Genomic DNA, 25,859 nt, shown 5'->3' with positions numbered 1-25,859 from the left:
TAAAATTGTCGCCCTAGAAAAGACGACATGATTCCATTCTTTTTTTGTTGGAGACCATCTACTAGTTGGCCGGTTGTGTATAAATCCCAAGAGTGAAAGGAGCCTTCTATCATGTCTGAAAGTGACACAATGTTCAATGAGCGAGATTGGAGATGTGCCACTGTACAACTCATGCTCTCTACCAATCCAAGTTATGACAACAGGACCATTGCCAGCACCATCAAAGTGCATTGCTGGATTGTCACGTATAACAGGGATGTGCCCAGGGTGATGAAAACAAAGTTTCCATCTATGGTTTACCTGTATCGAGGCGATAATCAAGGTTGAAGGTGGCTACATTGAATAGATGTCAGCTTTTTTTTTTTTTACATGAAGGTCACCACTTATCAAGGCCCAGAGGCCACTCAGGGATAAGGGTTATTGCGTGTACAATTGGAGTTTTGATAGAGTATCTTACTTAAGAGGGCGGTTTGTCAGGAATTTGTTTATGTTGGACTTGAAGACATCCAAGTTGTAGTCAGGTGGGAAACAGGCAAACGGAAGAGAGTTCCACAGTCATACACTTCTGCGAAAAAAGCTCTGCTCATGGAATCTACGTTTGGATTTAGGCACAGATAAAGAGTGGGGAAAATCATTGACAGTAGTTTCAGCCAGACGGGTGTTTCTCGTGAAAGATTGGCGAGGGGGGACGAGAGATTGGAGCTCAGACGAGCACTTGCCATGGAAATAACGATAAAACAGCTCTACTACATAATCAAGTTACCTGAATTGATTTTTTCCATATAAGTTTTAAAATAAATCTGTAGTGTTGTTTTATTTAGAGCGACACTTTTATTGTTCCACCCTGTGTAAGAAGATTATCACTGGAACAATTTTCTATTTTCCGAAATAAAATTAGAACGTCATATTTGAAATTTAAATATACATTTTGGTACTGATGAAAAATATGGACCGCGTTATTGTTGGAATATTCCGGCAAGTTATGTAAACCCCCGGAAGGTGCAAAATGGAAACTTTATGATTTTTTTTGCGAAAACATTGGCTAATGTTAAAATGTTAGCAAACCATTAAAAATTAAGGAAAAAAGTGCAAATATATAAGCAAACGGTCATCATATGTTAATTTCAGAGCAGCTACAGTCTGTAGTTGTGTAGTTAGCTTCGATACAATGAATAGTTGTCCATGCATGGCAGAGTCTCTCATTCTTCACAAGGAATAATTAGAGCAGATCAGGATTTCCAAACCTTTGTCAACACCTCCCCACTCCTTCTAGAACACTTGGATATCTACTACCGCCGCCCCCCCCTTCCTACATGCATCCTTACATAAAAATCTTAGGAGTAGTGGTAGTGCATAATTAAAGTGAAAAGCAATAAATGAATATATATATATATATATATATATATATATATATATATATATAGTTAATTTATTCAACAAAATTCAACACTGCCGATCAAATGGGAAGAGTAACAAGTACGAATCACGTGGGTCAATTAATAAATCATTACATTGCTAATAATCAATAAAAATTGCTAATAATCAATAAAAATTGCTAATACAATAATCAATAAAAATTGCTAATACAATAATCAGTAAAAATTGCTAATCTATAAATATAAAAGCAAAAATGTATGTATGTGTGTTCGCTTTTTCTGTATGTCTACAAAAGGCTTCTTTCAGAGAAGCGGTCATTCGGTTCACAACTTTTAAAAACTTTTTATATCACATATAAATGGTAATATCTCACAGTTAACAACGAAGCTCACCTGTCTATTTAATTTGGTCAATTTCGGGAAGATAAATATTCAATATTTGTCACTCGCCGCATGTGGGTTAGTCTTTTTCCTATAACATCTTGGGGGCAAGGAAAAAAGCGTTCAGCAGTAAATGAAATCCTGCAGTCAAACTGACCTCAGTAACTCATTAAAACGAGCACCTGCTAAATCCAACTAATTAAATAAATTCAAACGTGTTTCCGTAAGCATGTCGCGGTGGGACAATGGTTAACGTCGCACGTTTTTTTTCACAACTTTGCCTCAACGGTTCGGGGTTCGATCCTCATACTTACTTTTTTACCTCCTCCCCCCCAAAAAAAACACCCGGGCAACGCCGGGTACCCTCGCTAGTAATCAATAATCAATAAAAATTGTTAATACAATAATCAATAAAAATCAGAATAATCAATCACAGGAATCATCGATCAATGTGCAGATTGTTATTGATGATCAGAAACACCGAATAATGTTACTAAAATATGATAAATTTGGCCACTGCCCACCTTAAATCTCATAAAGCTCGCACCCCTCCCTCTCCCGGTGAGTGGTACAGACCCCATTGGCAAACCCTGATCTAAAGGAAGCTGTCCTTAATAAAACATACTCTTTAAATACAGCTTACTAACCATTTTATTTTTCAGCCTTTCTTAGTTCAAAAGTCGGTAATGATCCTTGATCCGGATACTTCCCATTTCATATAAGACATTGGACAGATTGAACCACAAGAGACTATTTGGATGTTTCAGCAGATTTCCATATACTTGAGTCAACACCATATCTTATTATGATGTCACTCCAAAACTATCTAAAACTTTTCGTGTGTTTTTTTATTGTTTCTATATAATCTACAGATTGTTTTAAAAGTTCCTCTCGCATCAACACATGTCGCCGTTGCTATCATGTGGTTCCAAGTCTCTCGCCTTTTCTTTCGCTTCTCTTCCTTTGCTGTGATGAAACTTGCACCACGGCTTGGTCATTTGCATATGTTTAGATGCCGTTGTCGTTACATCCATATATGTGGTTTTGTTACACTAGGGTTTTGGCCAATTTTTTTTCATTATTTTTGATGAGAAAATATGATTCGGTTTTTGAAACAATTCAGATTTAAAACAGATTTTCACAATGAATTGCATTTGAAAACTAAAGTTCTACTGTTAATTTCTAAACTAAAGTTCTACTTGTTAATTTCGCTTTGATTTTATTGAATTTTTTTTTAAACTTAGACTCTACAATCCATTTATGATTCTAACGCCTACATACGCTTCTGAGATTTGGAAGTTAAAAATGGACAACACACAGGCTCTCTGTATTTGAAAATCATCATCTAAGAAAAAATGTCTGCAAATATCTTGAAATATTAATTGATTAATTTAGTTTTTCTTGAAATCATTCTAATCAAAGTTATCAAGAAAAAAGAATTGGTTTTGGCACATGGTCAGAACTTATGAAAGCAATGTATGTAACGAGAACGATGTCCCGGGCCTGCGTCGTCTAGTGGTGGACCCCTCCAGCGTGACCAGACTCGTACTGGTCACTGGAAAACATACCTCCGCTGCTCAAGGCACGTTAAGCGTGCATGACCCCAAGTCCGTGTGGCAACATTGTCCTCTTCGGCCGTCACTCTGGTTTTATGTCTGTGTCTTCGTCGTCTGGCGTCAGGGCATACCTAAAATAAACTGCATCTTCACTTATGCCGGCAATCGAAAAACAAAGAAAAAACTCTGAGGTCATTTTCGTTTAAACCAAATAAAATAATTATTTGCAATCATTCTACATTTGTTTAAAGTCATGTTTTCGTTATCCGCGCTTCGTGATGCAGGCTGTATACTTGAGATTTCAGGTTAATTCTCTAGCTAAGAACAAGATCTTTTTAAGTTAGTCCTTACTGAGATTTTTGCCCCTGCCTCTCACCCCAGGCGGGGCGAGAGCCGATGTGTACGCTTCGCTCGCTAGCCAAAGACTGCCAAAACCCTTCTATCTCTTTTTCGAGTAGGCGATCGTTGTTTATATCAAAAGCATCTTCCTTCCTTTTCTCCATTATCTTCTATTCCCCCCTCTTTCTTCTCTTGTGAATTTCTTTTTCTATCCCTCTATTTTCTTATTCTTTTCCCTTTCTCTATTGTTTTGTGAACATATCTGTCAAACTAGTTTATTGGTCTCCGAGTTAAAACACCCCGGGTCCCCGACTCCGAGCAGACATTTTGGAACCCAATTCTCGAGACTGTCCGAATCTCAATTACGTTAGTTAAAACTCATTCTCACCAGATCCAACTAGAAAAATAATCTCCTTTTTTCCGCCATTAAAACAGATATCATGTCTCCCGAACATCTCATAAACGCCTGTCTTAATCTTTGACACAGTATCAGCATGCCCCCCCCCCCCCCCGGCCATAAGCATTCTTATCTTCACCTAGCTGAACGGGACTCCCGGCATCGTCCGGTGTCCCGTCACATGTATACTAAGCATTCAAAGAATAATTTCCTGATAAAAAATACCAGGAAAAATTCCAAACCACTAAACTAATCAGATCTGTAATGATGTAGAGTTTCGTTTGTCAACAGCGGAAAGATAAACAAAAACATTGTACAAAATATCCGAGATGTGCACAGAAATCACCAAAGAATCACGCAATAAAGTAAAAGGAAGCGAAGAGCGAATGACGTTGCTTCGATACAAACCTCATCCCTTAATTCGGTGTTGTAAATCTCTAATTTCTTTGTTTGGTCGCTGTACTGAAAAAGAAAAGCAGTTTACATATCATAAGAATATTGTATAAGTAGTCACGATACCTGGTGGAAGAATGACATAAAATTAATGTGTGGGAGGGAAGGAGAGAGATAATTTGCATTGGGGAATAAACAATTGGTGAATCAAAAGGAAAGGGACAGGGAATTTCAGATTGATGGAAGTCAAGATTATTATATATTTTATTTTATCAGAATCCTTTGAGATGAGGCTTCATAATTTATGTAATCATTTTTTATTTTTTGCAGATTGTTATCCTCATCTTCATAATTGTTGCTTCACCACGTTTTGGACAACTCATCCTCTGGCCTTCTTCAAGTGATTAACCGCGGCAGGATAGGAATGCTGAGTCTCATAATTGTATCCCCAGTAACTACTGCCTTCCATAGTTGTTGTCATCTCACCACATTTTGGCCAACTCATTCTCTGGCCTGCTTAAATACGATTGAAACCGCTATTTTCAGAAAATACTCACCTGGAACCGTAGAGACTCAATGCTTCTATCTACTGCACCACAGGCTCCAAAGATAGTGGTTTCAATCCTGAAGAAGGCTAGAGGATGCGTTGGCCGAAACGTGGTAAAACAACAACTATGGAGATGAGGATAACAGTCCACAAAAAGAAAGAATGCACAGTCAAGATTAGTTCATAAGAAAACTTTGAAAAATTATTTGAAACCAAAGTCGTAAAATAATGCATCGTTATTTGCAATTAAAAATGCTGAAGTTTTAACGAAAATAATCAACTGTTATTTATGCAACTACTTACAATTGCCGAGAAAAGTGGAACGGCAAGACTGACCGAGAGAAACCCCAATGAATTTCAGCCAAAAATAGCACATAAAAATAGAAAAAGTGCAGTTGCAGATTGTGCAACCCTTGCTTCATTATAGAATATGAATTCATATTATTCTATTAGTTTTATTTTATATATATATATATATATATATATATATATATATATATATATATATATTTTCTGTTTCTGGCTTTCATAATCATTTGGAACCCTATAAACTTTCACTAACTGTTTAATAACTTTTTTATGCAAGTATGATAAATTCCATGTTTGTGGTTTCTTCCAATGCATTAACCTGCAAAATTTATTGTATATTTTGTAAACCTCTTTCCTCTGATGAGGAGAATTACATTTTTCGAAACTCCACGGAATAAGGTATTTCATGTTTATCTGTACTTCTTGTTGGATAACTAAAATTTTGTATACCTTCTCCACAGGTTTATGTTTTGGGAAAATTTGAATAAATTTTTAATAAGATTTTTCTATTATATATATATATATATATATATATATATATATAGGAGAAGGAAAAACTCTGATGTAAAAAACCTGCTTTGTCTTGTGCTAGCCATCTGCACCAACAAAGATTAGTAGTAATACCAAAAAATGTGGTTGGTTTTACATAAAGTCTTCATCTGTGCCTAAACCTAAACGTAGATTCCATGAACAAAGCTTCTTTCTTAGAACTGCACGCCTATGGAATTGTCTTCCGTTTTCCTGCTTTCCAGCTGATTACAATATGGTTGTCTTCAAGCCTAACGTAAACAAGTTTTTGCTGAGCCGTTCCATATAAGTTAACAAATTCACCAAATTTCCATTACTAACGATTACTATATTGTCCAATTTCTACTGTACACGCTTTAACCTTTATCCTCGAGTGGCCTCAAGGCTTTGATAAGTGGTGATGCCCATGTAAAAAAAAAAAAAAAAAAATCATCTGTGTGGATTGTCAGTTTAGCCTAATGGTTATTGTACTCGATTCACTGTTTTTAGGTTTTGGCTTGAGTATTATTTTTTTTTACTTACAGGAAGTGAACGAAAAAAAAATAATACTCGCATCTCAGTTTCTTTCTGTTTTGTTTTACTTCATTTTTTTAAACGAAATTTAACGTTACGTTTAATATTTAATACCTACAGTATTTCTGTTTATAATAAATAAGAAATCAGCAGTAATTAAAATATTATACTTTTATGTTTTACGACCGGGCAGCGTTGGGCAGCCTGCTAGTAGAATTACAAATTTCTGCATATGCATACAATTGGTTTCCATTAATAAATCAATAATATCTTACTTTCTCGTTGGCTCTTTTCTCTTCGTTAAGATCTCTTTGGAGATCATGCTTTTGCTTGTTCAACTGATGCACCTGGTCTTCCAACTCCGAAACAGTTTCTCGCAAATATTTTGTACTTGCTACACTTTCTTTATCGTGGGAAAATTTCTGAAAAAAAATATTTAAAGAAAACATAAAAAAAAACAAAAAAAAAAGCATAAAATGTACAAAAAAAAAAGAAAAAGATAAAATATACAAAAAAAAAAAAAAATGGATTTAAAACTAAAAAATTAAAATCCAATGCAGAAATAAAAATGATTTTTCTTAAAAATAAATTTTAAAACCTTATCAATGTCAGAGATGAATGTGTGACACTGATTGAAGAACAAGTCAGAGGTTTCAGCGTAGAATTCAATAATAGGGCTTTCAAAATTTATGGGAAGTTGAGAGTGGGGTTAAATAATCAAGTGTTAACTATATGCCGCACTTTCAGCTAACAATTTCCACGGTGAAATGCGACACACTACTGTCAAGACTTGCTACTCCAACATCAAAATCCAAATCAACTGAATCTCTGAAAAAAAATCACACATTTTTATATTGCTGCCCAAATCCCTACATAGTACCCCAGTAGTTGTTGCCCCTGATAGTAGCCCCCTACACCAAAGTGGCAATTTGCCTTGTTTGGGGTGAACATGTAAAAAAAAAAAAAAAAATATTTAAACTGGAGCATCTCATTTGCATATGAGGTGACAAGATTGCCAGCATAGAGCAAAGCAGCAGCAAATTTTTTTCTTTTCATTCTATTTGTTTGCACCTCATACGAAGAGCTTCTGAGAGAACAGGTTTGTACCAAATTTTTAAGGCATTTAATCACAGAGAAACAGTTCAAACATTTGCATTATTTATTTTGTGTAGGAATGGGGCAGAGAGAGGAAATGGTAAAGATGGAAACAGTCACGCATGCACTTAGGACCATTCGAGTATAAAGTGAGCGTGATACTTGAGCGTCAGTTTTATTTTGGACACCATTACTACACAACCACCTTAGATTCAGTAATCCTTATCCTCAAGTGGCCTTCAGGCCTTGATAAATGACTGCCTTGTTAGAAAAAAAAAATGTTGCTTGCGTGTGATTTGGATGATTGTTTATTTTTGTTGCTGAAAAGAAAGAAGTATTACTGCTGCTCATAATAAGAGCAAATGTGTTTGCCATGAGTGAACAGATGAAAATAATTCTGCATGAGTGCATGTTATTTCAAGTAAATAATTTACGTGACCGAAATAGGAATTAATTACCTAAATATATCTTTCAGTTTGTATTTCAGAGTCTACCATTGTGGACATTTTATTAACAATTGTGGGAAATGTTATCCCAAAAGAAAGTTCCAATTCTTGCACATGAGAAAGTAGGGATTATATTCAAAGATAAACACTAAAAGATAAATTGGGAGCGACAGTTTTTGAAGAAAAGGAACCACAACTGTGTATATTAACTGAACAATTTTACTTGAGCAAGCAATAAAGAATGACATACAAAGAGTAAAATGTGTAAATATACAGAACGTGAAGTTTGCAAATATATAAATTTTATACCTTTGTGAAAATTTATCTTAACGAAGAATATTCAGGTATTACGTTGCATACTTGGCTTTATCAATTCTGATGCTTTTCATCGTAGAAGAAATGGTTTTTGCCTTTGAACTGCTTTCTTGGTCTACTGTTACAATGGCACAGTTCATAGAAGGCAGTCACATGCAGCCAATCTGTCTTTTTACTTTTCCCAATTTCTCTACCATCTTGTATGAGAATTTGATTGCATCGTGCCATTACCGACAGAAGACTGTCAAGGGCAGTCATTCCTCTTTTTCCATTTTTCCCCACTTTGTTTAATGCCATCTGGATGACATAAACCGAATCAAGTTCTCGTTTGTATTTGTAGGCCATTTTTTTAATGCAGATGCAGGTTATATACCTGTTCATGGTGCAGATTATCCACCGACATAACTAGAAGATGCTGGTAGCTGATGCAGAAACTCCCTAGATTTTCAAATGCTTGCACTTGCAATAGAGTCTCCACAGATGCAGAGACGCAAGCAACCAGAAACGAGAAAGCAAATGCAACCTGGATTTCTATCATCAACCACAGTTGTAAGTGGTTGGCCTAACCTTTTTTGTTCTACAGGAAAAAATCAGACTATTAGAAATGTCATAATGGCCAACTACAAATCTGGCTCAGGAAAGTGAAGCAGAATGCTAAACTGATTCAGGACCCTCACTTTTTCAGAGTCTGTCGCTGGAATTGTGAATCGCTTACACTCATAATGGCTGCAATCTTATATCGACGTACTTGGCCAGCCAGTGTTTGTGACGTGGTGAACTTGTTGGAAAGAGCTGGCCCAACCAACCCAGGGTGAATACCATGATCATGACAGACAAAACCTAAAAGGCAGCAGGTACTTTCATAGGGTTTAGCCAGTCAGCTCAAACAGTTTACCAGGGTATGGTGTTTAGATCCACACGTGAAAGATTTAGAGTATCCTGATACTCTCTATTCTATCATATTTTCATAGTAGGTGCTCGACTGAGCTCAAATCTCTGGTTCTTTCTTGTAAGACATTCACAGCAAAAACTCGTCTTTCTACAACCACTGTAAAAAATTTTCTTGTCTTCTTCTGAGTATGTAAAACTAAACGTGAACTCCAAGAGTTTTGTTGGATATGACCACTTTACATAATCTTATCCTTTGGTTGTTTTATTATCAACTGGGATTAAGCAGACACTGTTGTTATCCTCAGTGAAATATAGCGAGATATCTAGCAGGCATTAAATAATATCAATACCACTGCTGAAGTAATCTGTATTTATCACACTTGCATAACCTTCTGTAATCTTCAAAGTCGATTGTGGTCATAACAAGAGACGAAAATTATCAACTGAATTGAAGCTGTACCAAAAGCTTAATTTATTTTATTTATTGCGGACGATTATCCTCATCTTTTCATAGTTGTTGTTTCACAACGTTTCGTCCAACTATTCCTCTGGCCTTAGTCAGGTGGTAACTGCGACGGGATAGGAAAATAATACTCATCTCAATAATGAATTCCAATTAAATAATATATATACCAAACGCTGTTATACAAAATACTGCTACCCAAAAAAGATCTTCATGCACATAAATTCTTCAACATGTACTGATTTTGGCGCATCTTATATATCTGTTTCTCTAACCCAATCCCAAAACCACATCATCCGTGCAAGATGTACTACCACCAGCATCACAGAGACTCTTCTTATAAGGAGACTTTGCTCATTTGGTTATGTTCTTCGATGCCGTAGGAAAAATTCTTCCACAAGTTAGTAGCTGCAATCTTCAGCCGGAAGAAATGCAGAGGCAACCAACTGAAGACTTAGATAGAAACAATGAGGAATGACATGAAGCTGGTTGCTGAGTCCTGCGATTTTTTGTGGTCATCGCTGGAATCATTAAAGGCTGAAATATACCAAAGATTCAGCTGTCGAACGGCAGAGATGGAACACCTTGTCATGAGATGCAGTGAATTCCTTAGAACCCAGCTCAACCCTCCACATCCCCGTGGGGGTGGGGGGGGTGAATGATGTTATAGTTAGAAAAACTGATGATTCGATAAAAAAAAAAAAAATCAATTTTCAAATTACAAACATTTTCAATTAAAAAATAAATAAATAAAATTTACCTTGGCATTTCTTAATTCGATTTCTAATTCTTTAACTTTTTTTTGCAGTTTATCAACTGAAAAAGAAAATATTGATGCAGTATAGTATCAACCGAAATTAGTGCTTTTATACATTATACATACAATTAGCATTGCTCGAGGTGTAATGAATTCATTTTAGTTTTTAATTTTTATTTGTTTGCACATTTTTAAAACTTAAGGTAGACAACTATATTCTCCAATTTAAAATGAGTTATCTCCCTTTGCTAATTTCTATTTTTAGGTCATCATTTAAAAAAAAATTACATATTACTCTAGTGTTCGACTTATTTGACACCCAAGAAATGGTGGGTAGGTTTGCTAGTACATAATTAAAAATCACCATTAAAAAAAAAATAAATAAAGTTTTACCTGTTTCAGCATCTTTTTTCGCCTCACTTTCCATATCTATAATGAATTCTCCCAACTCATCATGTTTGACATTCATAACACCTTGACAAACTCTGAACAGCTGCTTTAAACGATCCACATTGGATTCCTTCTCGGGATCAAACTGCATTAAATAGCAAAAAAACATATCAAAAGTTTGCATTTGTATTCCACCAATACAAAAATAATCCGTAGTTCTACAGTTCTATATCATCACATTTTGAAAACAATTATATCATTCCTTGCAACGTCTTTCCCACAGAAGAGATGTTGCAAGCTTGTTTCTCTTCTAGCGTTATCTATCTATGATCCCCCCCACTTACCAAACTTTCACAAAGAATACTCGACTAGCTGCAACCGCTATATATGATTTTCCCCACTCTCTAACTGTGCCTACATCTAAACACAGATTCCATGAACAAAGCTTACTCTCCTAGAACTGCCCACCTGTAGAACACTGTTCCGCTGGCCTGCTTCCCGGTTGAATACAACATAGCAGCCTTCAAATCTAATGTAAACAAATTCTTGTTGAGTTGTCTCCATAAATAATCAAATTTTACCCAATTTACACCAGTAACGATTACTACACCTTACATTCTTTAACCCTTATCCTTGAGCAGCCTTCAGGCCTTGATAAATGATGACTTCCAAATAAAAAAAAGTCTCCGATCATCTGGGGAAAAAAATAATAATGCAGATGATATTAAATAAGACGTTGCATTATTTCAAATATAAAATAAAAATGCATCGTCCATTTAAAGAATAACAATAGATTTTAAAATAAAATAAAAAACTTAATTCCAAATCCATTTCAATTACTACGAAACTGCTCACATTTATAACAGCTCCTGTATGTATGTTTGGATCAAAATTGAACATGTATCTGACGAAAGGAGATTTCCCGAAATATCATACAATATGGAACTGATGCAAGTAAAAACACAGTTCAATATTAAAAGCATTTTAAAAATTACATACAAATATTTTGTGCTAATAAACCATAAATCTGCAGAGCTCATTCCATTGATCTATGTCTTAATTTACTTCAATTTGTGTCAATCCATTCCACCTCGCCATCGTATTGCTTTCTATAAATTCCTGTTATAAAAATGTATTTCTTGTTTGTATTTCTCATCTGACTTTACGATTTGTTATCTTATTATTATGGCTTTTTCTACCTATATATCTATAAAAGTGAGTATGTGTGTGTGTGTGTGAGGACAATTCTCAACCTATAGACTCCACAATTTTTTATCTACAGACATGAAATTTAGTATATAGGGTATTCAGACATGTAAAAAAAATTTTTTAATCAGTTTCCATCCAGAAAAAAAGAGTTGCTAAGGGGTCAAAATTGAAAAATTGGTACATGGGGGTCATCGGATTTTTATCTATTTGCTAACTGTTTTACAGATGCGCATGTGTGAATCGTTCACATTACAGATTTTTTTTTTTTTTTTACATAGACGTCACCACTTATCAAGGCCGATAGGCCACTCAAGGATAAGGGTTAAAGAGTGTAGAGTAGTCAAACAGATTACTTATGTTAAGAATAAGTAGGTTTAGAAAAACCTTTTTAAAGATCGTATCAAGCTGGCCTAATGGTTATTGTACTTGACTCACTGTCTTTAGGTTTTGGTTTCGATCTTAGCTCGAGTATTTTTTTTTATTACTTACAAGAAGTGAATTGTTTGGAAAAACATAATACTCGCATACAAATGTCTCAGTTTCTGTATGAATTAAAATATAATATTTATGCATATTTTATGACCGGGCAATGCCGGGCTGCTTGCTAGTGTTTCTATATAGTACAGAATTAAATTAAATGATTATAATTTGTTTGTGATTTCCTTAGCTTTAAAAAAAAAAAACTGATTTTCCAAGTTTTAAATTTGTTTTCAATGCAGAGGACATTCGATGTGACAATTTACATTGAAAGTAATTTTACAAATTTGTGAACTGCGTTTTAATTGTAAGAATTACTTCAAGTGAATTTCTCTCTTTTTCTTTCGAATATAATTCAATATTTTCAAGCTTCATATTTTGTTTTCACGTAGGATGGGGCCTCCTACTCGATGCAGGACACTGACCTGCTACTTAAGACACTCCAACCGAAAGATCTTTTTAAGATTCTAACCGTCCCTTTAAATGCAACTGTCTGTATTTCTCTTGCACTTGGTTCACCTGATATATTCACTAAGTATTTCTTTTTAACATTGAAAATGAATGAGACATGTAATATTTCACTCTTTCCATTTCATACGTCATAATAGAACATTTTCAATTTTATGGACAAATTACGACATAATTCGTGCCAAACAGTACTTAGTAGTATTAGTTTTGTTTCAAAAATATGTTCAGATATTTTGTGCATATAGCAAGGAGGCAAACATTATACAAATTTTTGATAACCTGGTAAATTTATCAAAACAAAACAATATTGAAAGATTGTTTACAATTAAGAATATTAAATAGTTAAGTGTATTCCATTCGATTAGTCATGTCATGTCATCTTCTATATGAATCTCACCTGTCTGTTTAGCTCGGTATCATTTTGAAGTTTAATCCTTCAGACGACAAATATCAAAAAATTGGCTAAAAACATTAATTCCTTCACCCTCAACTGGGCACTTTTCTACAAGGAGGTGTCACTTTTTTCGCCAATATTTTTGAAAGTCATCAAGATAAGACTTTCTTGAAGCAAGGCAGAAAGAAATTACCAACCAGGTTAGCTAATTAATTTATTTTATTGCGGACTATTATCCTCATCTTTTTAGTTGTTGTTGTTTCACAACGTTTCATCCAACTCTCTATTGTTCGCCTGTTTCCCACCTGACTACAACTTGGATGTTTTCAAGTCCAACATAAACAAATTCCTGATGAATCGCCCCCTTAAGTAAGACACTTTATCAAATCTCTAATACTAACGATTACTACGATACTATCCCATTGATTACTGTTCACACAATAACCCTTATCCCTGAGTGGCTTCCAGGCCTTGATAAGTGGTGACCTCCATGTAAAAAAAATATATATTCTTCTGGCCTTCGTCAGGTGGTAACCACGACGGGATAGGAACTCCGAATCTCCTAACTGCATTCTCAGCAACTACTGCCTTTTCATGGTTGTTGTCGTCTCGCCACGTTTTGGTCAAGTAAGCCTCTGGCCGGCTTTGGGTAGGATTGAAACCACTATCTTTAGACAATGCTCATCTGGAACCGTAGAGATTCAACGTCTCTATCCACTGCACCATGATCCCCAATAATATACAGGTTAGCCTAGTCTTTAACTGAATTGCATCAACTGAAAAGTCGTGTGGATCTTTTCAACATAATGTGAACGCAGAATAATTGTCAAAGCAACTAGTCAGAACATATGTGGTCATCATATCTTACGTAGACTTAAAAGCTCCTGCATCTTACGACACGTAAGACAGAAAAGATGATCCATTGCTTTCAGTTTGTCTTTTTTTTTGGATCACTCAAAAATAGAATTGTGAATTTTTTAAAATTTTATTCCATAATTAATGCATAAAGAACATGATTTTTCCCAAAACGTTTTCGAAACAACTTACATCTTTAAGCATCTCATAAAATGTATCCCCATCGTTGGCAAGATTTTCCATGTCCGCCTTCATGATTTTGTCCCATTCCAATGGCGCCATCGTTAAAGTTCTACAACCAGAAAAAGAATATATTGGAAACTAAAACAAAATTTTTCAAACCATAACATCAAGTCAATCGAATTTAAAAATAATCAAAGGTCAAAGAAAGAACAAAATCTTCTCACATAATTATAATAAATGAATGAGAAATGAGAAAAATACAACCCAAGGGGGAGTTTATCTGGCAGGGGTGAAAGGTACACGGATTGTGATAGTCCTTGTAAAGCTTAATCCTTCATTGGAAATGTTCTTTTATCACCAAATGCAGGGTCTTTTAGGCAACCTGCTGTGGCTGTATAGTCATAATATTCTAAATGTAGATGCAATGTCGATTTTCCACACCTTTTTTTAATGGACACAAAAATCATTTTAAAATTTTATACTCCTGCCACCACAAGATTAATTTACTGAACGTTCAACAGATGGCGCTGTGTGTATTAAACAATCAATTTGTTTGTAGTTACTTGCTGGTGGTAGTCTCCCTTTATTTTGTGACGTCTTATTTTACTTAATTTTAATCCTAGTATGGCTTTGGTGGGGGATTTTTATCCGTATGCCCCCAAAATCAACAGAGATTAGACCATTCCTGTAGTGATCTGGTCCTTATTGATTTTGTGGTAGGAGTTTAGTTCTGTGCAGTTCTATAAGGCCTACCCTCCCAAGCTTTGCCTTCTCTATTTGAGAAAGGGTTAGTTTATTGCTAATCATCTGAAGCACCTTCACCGGGGAATGCTGATGGAGTTGCCCAGGCACTTTTTGCAGGTCAGAGTGCCCCTCCTCTAGGGCGCTGACTTCTCAATCTTACTTTCCGATCCTGGTGTTTAAGTTCTTGCAGTGGAAGAGAACTAAATACCGACGATGGTGTTAAGCATAATCAACTGTCTATTTCCATTAAAGAAAAAGAGGATTATTCTCCACACAAATTTCGGCTGATGTAAGCCCTGACTTTCTCCAGGTGTATCTGGTCGAACTTGAAAATTTTTCTGTTGAATTCGGAAATCTGCACAGAATTTTGAACAAGAGTAGCATGTGCTTGTTCAGTCAGCCATGACCAGGTACAATTCTTATATATATATATATATATATATATATATATATATTTTATTCCATATATATATATATTTATTCCATTTGTGATTTTTTCCAAGGAATTCTGCCTTTTGGATCATTTTGGACCATTTGGAACTTACCTGTTGGATTGGAAATTTTTAATTCGACCATGTTTGGATTTTACCATTCTTGGATTTTTTACCCTTCACCGGACTATCTATTCATGTGAAATCTTTTTATCATTTTTCTTTTACCTCCTATTCCCCTTACCTCACCCTTTTTTTAACCAAGTAAGATCTGTGACTTACTTGTAGTTTCATTAAATACTTTTACATGCAAAATCTGATCCCGCATTTTGCTAATTCCTGCCCTCTGATGAGAAGGAGAGTATTTCTTCGAAACTCCGCGAAACTGTGCTTCCTTTTTAAAATTAAATATGTTTTTAACTCTTTTTCATGAGTGTGACAGCTACCAAATATTGATGGAAATTTTTCACAGCAGGAAAATCTTTTATATAAACATACAGATGCTCATTCTTCACACTGGAGAACTAACTCCTATAATATTTTGTAACGGTCTTCAAAGAAAAGCAAATCTCTGCACCACTGAGTGTAGGTTGCTGAAAGTTAAAACAATGAAGAAAAACAATTAAAATAATAAAAAGTATGACTGCTGAAAATATATCTTAGAGTGGAAGATAGCCTCACTCAGTTTTCACTTAAGTCGAGATAGGAGAGTACATCTTTTTCATGAATACTGGGAAGCTCTCTGTCAGCAATTCCCAAAGGGGCTGGAGGTCATCATTCAAAGGTTCAGTTCAAATAAATATGTTGTGGAATCTGATTGGTTCTCATGTAACCAAATCACCTTGCAGGGGTTGTTCTGCTGATTAATAATGGTAGAAGTTCTTTAAATTTACTTCATCCATCCCTATTTCTTTGAATCACATTAGCACCTGCTCCTACCTGTGCTCCAATTGTATCACCAAGGTAAGAAAACATCTGAACAATAGTCTCACCATCCAAATATACTTTCTTCACATTGGATTCTCATCCATATCCCTATACTATACAAATTTAATCTTCTTCTGAAGTCATTAGATCTAAGCTGGTCTTTAAGACTCACATTACACATCCATAAGGAGAGAATGCATGCCTACTTGACACTATCCTTAGGTGTCTCTCCATACAAGCTACTAACGCCCGAAAGTATCCGGTACCTCTATAAGGCCACCATTCGCCCATGCATTATTGTCATATTTGGTCCGGTGCACCTGCTACTAGTCTCTCGCTCCTGGACAAGGTCCAAAAGAGAGTCGCCAACCTAAAAGGTTCTGAACTGTCATCTAAGCTTCAGCCTCTGTCCCATCGACGAAATGTTGCATCCCTCTGCATGTTCTACAAGTACTTTAATGGTGAATGCTCTAACGAACTGCAAGCACTTGTACCCCGTCAACGTAAATACCTCCAAAAAACCCAACAAGCAGCTAAATCCCACCCCTTCACAGAGATCCCGAGATGTAAGACAGCCTTCTACTCCAGTAGTTTCTTCCTCAGAACCGCTAGACTTTGGAACTCCCGTCCAGGACCCTGCTTCCCCAACTGTATTTATATGCAGAAGTTCAAGTGTAACGTGAACCAACATCTTGCTGCCCAACTCCCTACATAGCTTATGTCCCTTATAGTAGCCCCCTACATCAAAGTGGCGATGTGCATTGTTTGGGGTGAAAATGTTATAAAAAAAATTTTTTTTTTTAAATACAAGGGTTTGTAGCAGCAAACAAAATAATGATCTATTTTCTCTTGTGCATCAATTCCCCTCCACCACTGAGTGATTCAGTCACACACTGACCAATTAGTTTGCAAGGTGCATTGATTTCATCTGTTCTCTAAGAAACTTCTTTAGCCTTTTTTGGGAACTACAGTCAGCCAGCAGATGGAACTTGACCGTCGACCAAGACAGATCTCTCTCTCTCTCACCTGCCACTGTCCATCAGATGCAACAACTCAACTCTTGCCATAGAAGTTGACAACCAACTGGGCGCTTCAGCATAGCAACCCTAGCTGAAGAAAAAGCTGCTTTCTGACTGGTCTAATTCTTTTTGTTGTCTTAAAGTGTCTTTCTTTCTTGTTCATAAATTTATAATTAGGAAGAAAACATAAATTCATTTCAATTCTAAAGATTTGTCAAGACAACCTGGCATGAGGATACTTGTCCCCTTCAAGTAACCCTGACTAAACATTCAAACTAGTATTCGTGGCAGCCCAAATAAGATCTTCTCTGTATGAATAATCCACACTGGCTTTTACAAGTAATGATGCACTTTCTCTAAATGATGTTACCTCAATTAACAACACAAAGTTGATACTCCACCAGACTAGATGAATTATCGTCCTGAAATGCATTAAAACCAAGAGACACAAGAAAGGAATACTAGAACATATTAAAATGGTCAAGTTATGTTCTCAACTTCTTTACTCAGTTTTGGAAAAATAATGAAGAAATGGAATGGCATATTCGAATATCTATGCATCTCATATAGAGATCAAGTATGAGACCCAGGAAGGGGGCTCCTTCACTTCTGAGAACTCTGAAGTAAACTGAAATAAAGGGAGAAATATATGATATAAATAATATTGTATTCATATGAAGTACATCTTAACATGTGTTTGGCTTAATAGTGAAAGCTCATCAACTAATTCATCAGAGACAAAAATATATTCGTCAGAAAATAATGGCAAACGTTTTTGGGGTTTATGTATTTTTTTTTTAATTAATTTATTTTTTTTTAATTTATTTATTTACTTTTTTAATTTTTTTTTTTTTTTAATTTTTTTAAAAATTTTTTTAAAAATTTTTTTTAAAATTTTTTTTTTAATTTATTTATTTATTTTTTTTTGCATACTGTTATCCTCATCTTCATAGTTGTTGTTTCACTACGTTTCGGCTAACTCATCCTCTGGCTTTCTTCAGAGGATGACTTAGCTGGGAATGGTGCACCTTCTCCAGGTGCCTATAGTTTGGTTTGGTTGGGTTTTTTTACGGCATATCAACCCTTTTCGAGTTATTTAATGCCAAATCCAGTTATTTTGGAAATAATATTCATGTTGCAGCCAATTATTTTTTTAGAAGGTTTTTATTCTTTGTATCTTCAATCGCTAGTTTGTTGTGTTTGATTTGTCTGTTTTATAGTGGGTTTTATCATTTTTTGTTCCTTATCCTGCAGAACATGAATGAGTTTTGCAATGGGAGAGGAAAAAGGTTACAGTATTAATGTTTGGTACATTTTAAGTTAGGAAACCAGTCAGGAAGTGGGGGAGATAGAAAGAGAAAGGGGAAATGGGAAGAAGGAAAAGGGGGGAGGTTCTTGTTTTGGGTTTTGCAGAAAAATAAAAAGCATCAATGTTAGGTGCCTGTCATCTTAGGAAGCCAATATCTTCAGACAGCCTGATCTGGTAGCACGAGCTGCCGATAGTAAAAACACAAAGCTGGATACTCCACCAGACTAGATGGATTCTTGTTCTGGAATTGAGTAAGGCCAAGAGACCAAAAGAAAGATATAACATATTTACATGGTCAATTGGTGAGAGGAAAATTATGTTTGTCACTTCCTACTTTGTTTGTGATTAAAGATAAAGTTTAATAAGATGGCTAGATTAACAGTTGAATGACGATGAATATTGTGAGAGGATTGAATAAAATTTGACAACTTATTACATTAAATTAAAAAAAAAAAAAATAGGACATTGACTTTGTAACCGATGTAATATTTTGCAAAATACTAACTCTCCCACAGTCCTCTACATAAAATGAAAAACAAATTTTTTTCAATACACAGATTAAAGACGTAGCGTTTATCAGTACTTAATTTCTTTCCGTTCATGTTTTAATTGCTAGTGGCCGGGAGAAAAGATGCTAGCCTACAAAGTCAAAGATGACTTTGAGAATAGGTTTAACTCATCCAACCAGCAGTAATTATCACTTCCCTGCACTAATAACTGCATAAGCATGAAACATAAGTATGTAGGTATAAAAATAACTGTTAATATTTATTTTAAAATATTATAATTGTTCAGAGTTCAGTGCTTATGCATTTATGTTACCGTGCTATTTAAAAAAAAAAAGAATATTTTCAAGTTAAATTCAAATTTTACAATATCATTTTATTAAATTGTTAGGTGAAAATACAGAATAGTTACAAAACACTCTCTCCTCCCTATGTTAAGAATGGCTTCCTAAATAATAATAATAATGTTAGCATGAAACATTAGTCTGTCTGTAGGTATAAAAATAATTGTTAATATTTATTTATTATAATCATACAGTCATACACTAGACGACTGGTGATCGAATCGATCACTGACCGATTTGGCTTAGGAGTTGTTAAGTTTTACAAGTATTTACTTGAAAATAGATGACGTCATAAAGGACGAATACTTTTGGCAATTTTTGAAATAATAAAGCGTATTTTGTATAATTCGTTTTTTATTGCCATCGTTCGACTTTTGTGAGGTCACCAACAAAGTTTTCTTAGTCGATACATAGATAGATAGCGAGTCAGCTACGTAACAACCATTGTTTACAATGCGGTGTTTGGACGTACCTTACAACGAGAAAAAAAAAACTTTCGAATTAGTTGTGCTCGAGTTGATTATGACTCAATATTGAAGTAAAGTTTCTTCGAGATCCGTTTCCTCTGTAAATGACTGGAAAGAAATAAAAATGAGTTATAATAAATCCACTGAAGTTGGACATTACTTATTGGATGCGAGGGTCGCAGTTGGTGTGGGTGGCGCGTCCTAACAACGGAACTTGTTACTCACGACAAAGGGAAGTAACTCGTAAAAACTTTTTGAACTTTTCAGCAGTCAGAAGTTTCAACCTACAATTTTTTTTATATGTATTTTAACTTTACCGTATATATATATATATATATATATATATATATATATATATATATATATATATTATAAGATAAAATTAAAAGCCAAGAACAATGCGAGATTTTTTTTTATATAGAGTAAAATTAAATGCAAACAAAAGAAATAAATTTCTTTTTTTATTGTTGTTTGTTTTTTCTTTTTCACACAAATTTTAACTCTAAAAAACAGTAATTTTTTTTCTGTTGTATTCAATGGTGTTGTAAATCTCAATATATTTCAGACTTATTAGTCCATTTTCAAGAGAAGACAGCGGAAGAGTGTTCAAAATTGGAAAAGTAGCCGCAGAGTTTGCCACGTGATACCGCGAAATATAGAACAAAAAATGACGTTAGGAGAACGTTAAAATAAATCAGTTGATGTTTGAAATACTTGTTGCGTTTGTGAATCAAGGGAGATGACTATTCAAGCAAGGTTTTTTTTTTTTTTTTAATTATTGTTTTTCTTATGTTTTAAACTTATATTATAAAAGCGGAGCTCAATTCCAGTCTATTGTTTAGTGTGGGAGTATTTTTTGAAATAATTAAAGATTCGAGGATACGAAGTTGACCTACGTTTCTTGAAGAAGCAAGAATGTTGATGTGAAAATCTGGTTCTGAATTAATGCAAGTGCGAATATGTTTATAGAACGACGAAGCAGTAGTGTTTAAGTGCTCTTTAATGCGGTGATGAAGCAATCTGGTAGTGCTTCCGATGTAAGATGCACTGCATTTAGCGCATTGTAGGTCGTAAACAACGTGGTTCTTAAAGCATAAACCTGTGTGTGATATTGGGCAATTAGAGAGTGAACAAGGGGAAGGTGTATGCGATGGATGTTTTCGGTTGAGCTGTTGTCTTAAAGTAGATCCAGTGTGGATGAGTTGAATGTTGAGCCCCTCGCTGTGGATGGCTTTTCGGATTGAAGATGAGATTTTGTCACTGAGGAAGGGTAGTTTTAGAAAACAATTGTTAGAGAAGGGTCGGGTGTTGCGTTTTTTCTTTTTAAGTGAGGATAGGATCGTATTAGGGTAGCCGTTTAGTGAGAGGGTCTGTAGGAAATTGTTAGTGTGTGTATGTTTGTCGGAGATGTTAGTGCATTTGTCTTGTATGCCTTAGATTTCGGCATGTGCGTAGTTTAGTTTGTCCTTGAGAGGTAGCGCAGATTTGAAATGTACGAAGAGGCGTTTGCTGGCGGGTTTTCTGTAGAATTCAGTGCATATGGCACCATTTTTTTTTATTTGTATTTTAAAATCAAGTAGAGAAAGAGATTCCGAAGAGTCTGGGTGTTCTATAGTAAATTTTAAGTTTGGGTCGGCGTTATTGAATTTGTGGAAAATGTTAATAGCTTCTTCGCGGGAGTATGTGATAATTAAAATGTCATCGATATATCTAGTAAAAAGGAGATAAGAATAGCAGGTACTAAGGGTGTGTCTTTCGAGTTTGTCCATATAAGCAATGGCAAGAATACCGGATAGACTGGAGCCCATGGGTAGTCCAGATACTTGTTTGAACGTGTTTTGTAGGAAAGTAAAGTAAGTGTTGTCTACTATAATACGGAGGAGTTGTAAGAGATCTCCTGGAGTAATTCCGAAGCATTGTGGGTTTTTAGATGCTATAATGTCTGCCATGAGATTGATGGCTGGATGTGCAGGAATGGAGGTGTATAAAGAAACGACGTCTAGGCTAAATGGGTATCTGTATAGTTTGAGTAGATGGTGTGGTAGATCGTTGAGTCTGTTAATTACTTGGTTGGAACTGTTAACATGGGCTGGGAAGGTAGAGAGTAGAGGTTTAAGTAGGCGGGATATTAACCAAGAGATTTTATAAAGGGGACTGTTAACGCTTGAAACAATGGGTCTGATCTGTGTGTGTGTGCTATTTTTGTGGGTTTTAATAAGGTGATAAAAGGTAGGTAATTTGCTGTATTTAGTAATAAAATTTAGTCTGTGTTGTTTTGGGAGATTTCTTTTAAAACAAATTTGAGACCATGTCTTGTTAATGTTGTTCTCAATACGAGCAGCAGTGATATTATGTGCTGGGGTGTAAAGGTCGGTATTGGAAAGATGCTCTATAGCAAGGTTGTTATAAGATTCCTGTGATATAACGCAAAATTCTCTGCCCTTATCAGAGGGTAAGTAAACTAAATCTTTGTCTTTAAGGGATTTAAGGGTGAGGTATTGGTTCCTGGTAAGATTGGGGGTAATATGGTGTTGTTCGCGTTCAAGTATTCTGAGTATTTTATGTTTAACCTTGAAAGTTTTAGATCTAGTGGAATATTATTAGGAGGTGGGTATAAAGGGTGATCAAGCTGAAAAACAGGAAAAGAGGTGTTGTGATTACCTGAGAGGTTGAGGGGGGTGTCCTTGTTATCGTGCGGGGCAAAAGCGTGCAGCCATTTAAGGTGGTAAGCAGTTCTGCAGAACTGCGTTTCTATGTTGAGTTTAGCTTTATCCGTCAGTTTCATTGTGGTGATAAACTTAGGGCCAAGTGAAAGGAGATCCGTTTCAGTTGTGGAAAGAGAGTTAGTGAGGTCAGTTACGAGAAGATGATCTTTAAGGGACTTGTCGGTGGAAGAATCCTGTGAATTATGTATGTGTCTGTTGTAGACCGGTTTATTAGTTTTCTGTTTAAGCCAAGTAAATTTGCGTATGAGACGTTTCTGTTCATTGTTGAAGCTGGAATGGTATGCGCGGTCGATCAGAGATTGGATGTTGTTTAGCGAATGACCGTTAGGGGTAGATGAAGTGAGTGAATTCCGGAGGTTCTTGACTGAATTAATATGGCCATGTAGAGTCCGGTGGTGTTGCTTAATGATTATTTTGAAGCAATAGTCATATATAAATTGTCGTGAAGTGTGTAGAAAACGGAAACATGTTGGCAGATTTATGTTCCTGATTGTGTTAGGAATAATTTTGTTTTTACGGTATTTTTTCAAAAAGTAGATTTGGCAGTTGACTCTAGCGCGTTTTTCCGTAGTTTTGAAGATGCTCTTCATGAGTGCAAACTCTGTCTGGCTGAGACTGAGGGATATAAGTAGGTTGTAGTTTGCTTGAAGCATTGTTGAAGAAAATTATAAGATAAAATTAAAAGCCAAGAATAATGCGAGATTTTTTTTTATATAGAGTAAAATTAAATGCAAACAAAAGAAATAAATTTCTTTTTTTATTGTTGTTTGTTTTTTCTTTTTCACACAAATTTTAACTCTAAAAAACAGTAATTTTTTTTCTATTGTATTCAATGGTGTTGTAAATCTCAATATATTTCAGACTTATTAGTCCATTTTCAAGAGAAGACAGCGGAAGAGTGTTCAAAATTGGAAAAGTAGCCGCAGAGTTTGCCACGTGATACCGCGAAATATAGAACAAAAAATGACGTTAGGAGAACGTTAAAATAAATCAGTTGATGTTTGAAATACTTGTTGCGTTTGTGAATCAACTCATCCACACTGGATCTACTTTAAGACAACAGCTCAACCGAAAACATCCATCGCATACACCTTCCCCTTGTTCACTCTCTAATTGCCCAATATCACACACAGGTTTATGCTTTAAGAACCACGTTGTTTACGACCTACAATGCACTAAATGCAGTGCATCTTACATCGGAAGCACTACCAGATTGCTTCATCACCGCATTAAAGAGCACTTAAACACTACTGCTTCGTCGTTCTATAAACATATTCGCACTTGCATTAATTCAGAACCAGATTTTCACATCAACATTCTTGCTTCTTCAAGAAACGTAGGTCAACTTCGTATCCTCGAATCTTTAATTATTTCAAAAAATACTCCCACACTAAACAATAGACTGGAATTGAGCTCCGCTTTTATAATATAAGTTTAAAACATAAGAAAAACAATAATTAAAAAAAAAAAAAAAAACCTTGCTTGAATAGTCATCTCCCTTGATTCACAAACGCAACAAGTATTTCAAACATCAACTGATTTATTTTAACGTTCTCCTAACGTCATTTTTTGTTCTATATTTCGCGGTATCACGTGGCAAACTCTGCGGCTACTTTTCCAATTTTGAACACTCTTCCGCTGTCTTCTCTTGAAAATGGACTAATAAGTCTGAAATATATTGAGATTTACAACACCATTGAATACAACAGAAAAAAAATTACTGTTTTTTAGAGTTAAAATTTGTGTGAAAAAGAAAAAACAAACAACAATAAAAAAAGAAATTTATTTCTTTTGTTTGCATTTAATTTTACTCTATATAAAAAAAAAATCTCGCATTGTTCTTGGCTTTTAATTTTATCTTATAATTTTCTTCAACAATGCTTCAAGCAAACTACAACCTACTTATATCCCTCAGTCTCAGCCAGACAGAGTTTGCACTCATGAAGAGCATCTTCAAAACTACGGAAAAACGCGCTAGAGTCAACTGCCAAATCTACTTTTTGAAAAAATACCGTAAAAACAAAATTATTCCTAACACAATCAGGAACATAAATCTGCCAACATGTTTCCGTTTTCTACACACTTCACGACAATTTATATATGACTATTGCTTCAAAATAATCATTAAGCAACACCACCGGACTCTACATGGACATATTAATTCAGTCAAGAACCTCCGGAATTCCCTCACTTCATCTACCCCTAACGGTCATTCGCTAAACAACATCCAATCTCTGATCGACCGCGCATACCATTCCAGCTTCAACAATGAACAGAAACGTCTCATACGCAAATTTACTTGGCTTAAACAGAAAACTAATAAACCGGTCTACAACAGACACATACATAATTCACAGGATTCTTCCACCGACAAGTCCCTTAAAGATCATCTTCTCGTAACTGACCTCACTAACTCTCTTTCCACAACTGAAACGGATCTCCTTTCACTTGGCCCTAAGTTTATCACCACAATGAAACTGACGGATAAAGCTAAACTCAACATAGAAACGCAGTTCTGCAGAACTGCTTACCACCTTAAATGGCTGCACGCTTTTGCCCCGCACGATAACAAGGACACCCCCCTCAACCTCTCAGGTAATCACAACACCTCTTTTCCTGTTTTTCAGCTTGATCACCCTTTATACCCACCTCCTAATAATATTCCACTAGATCTAAAACTTTCAAGGTTAAAGCATAAAATACTCAGAATACTTGAACGCGAACAACACCATATTACCCCCAATCTTACCAGGAACCAATACCTCACCCTTAAAGACAAAGATTTAGTTTACTTACCCTCTGATAAGGGCAGAGAATTTTGCGTTATATCACAGGAATCTTATAACAACCTTGCTATAGAGCATCTTTCCAATACCGACCTTTACACCCCAGCACATAATATCACTGCTGCTCGTATTGAGAACAACATTAACAAGACATGGTCTCAAATTTGTTTTAAAAGAAATCTCCCAAAACAACACAGACTAAATTTTATTACTAAATACAGCAAATTACCTACCTTTTATCACCTTATTAAAACCCACAAAAAATAGCACACACACACAGATCAGACCCATTGTTTCAAGCGTTAACAGTCCCCTTTA

At 35.3% G+C, this 25,859-nt stretch overlaps 1 protein-coding gene across 3 annotated transcripts in view; it reads right to left on the bottom strand.

The window, feature by feature from the left end:
- The window catches only part of LOC145248347 (centrosomal protein of 290 kDa-like), a 234,847-nt gene that overhangs the window by 205,347 nt on the left and 3,641 nt on the right, over positions 1–25,859 (bottom strand). For 2 of the 3 annotated variants that reach the window (XR_013863367.1, XM_080110262.1), the window contains exons 1-6: positions 20,035–20,257; positions 14,292–14,391; positions 10,700–10,841; positions 10,310–10,365; positions 6,615–6,761; positions 4,458–4,511 (exon numbers count right to left, since the gene is read on the bottom strand). Coding sequence is in view for 2 of the 3 variants with exons in the window: in XM_080110262.1 (XP_079966388.1) it covers positions 4,458–4,511; positions 6,615–6,761; positions 10,310–10,365; positions 10,700–10,841; positions 14,292–14,381 (489 nt within the window). In the remaining variant the exon portion in view is untranslated. Of the gene's footprint in view, positions 1–4,457; positions 4,512–6,614; positions 6,762–10,309; positions 10,366–10,699; positions 10,842–14,291; positions 14,392–20,034; positions 20,258–25,859 lie in introns of those variants that run through there. The other variant, XM_080110263.1, reaches the window with a different exon arrangement.

The sequence above is a fragment of the Euprymna scolopes genome, chromosome 26 (genome assembly GCF_053919585.1).
Source record: "Euprymna scolopes isolate OS-2025 chromosome 26, ASM5391958v1, whole genome shotgun sequence".
Classification (NCBI taxonomy): domain Eukaryota; kingdom Metazoa; phylum Mollusca; class Cephalopoda; order Sepiida; family Sepiolidae; genus Euprymna; species Euprymna scolopes.
The sequence above is the reverse complement of the archived record's forward strand: the minus strand, read 5'-3'. Positions and strand labels throughout refer to the sequence as shown.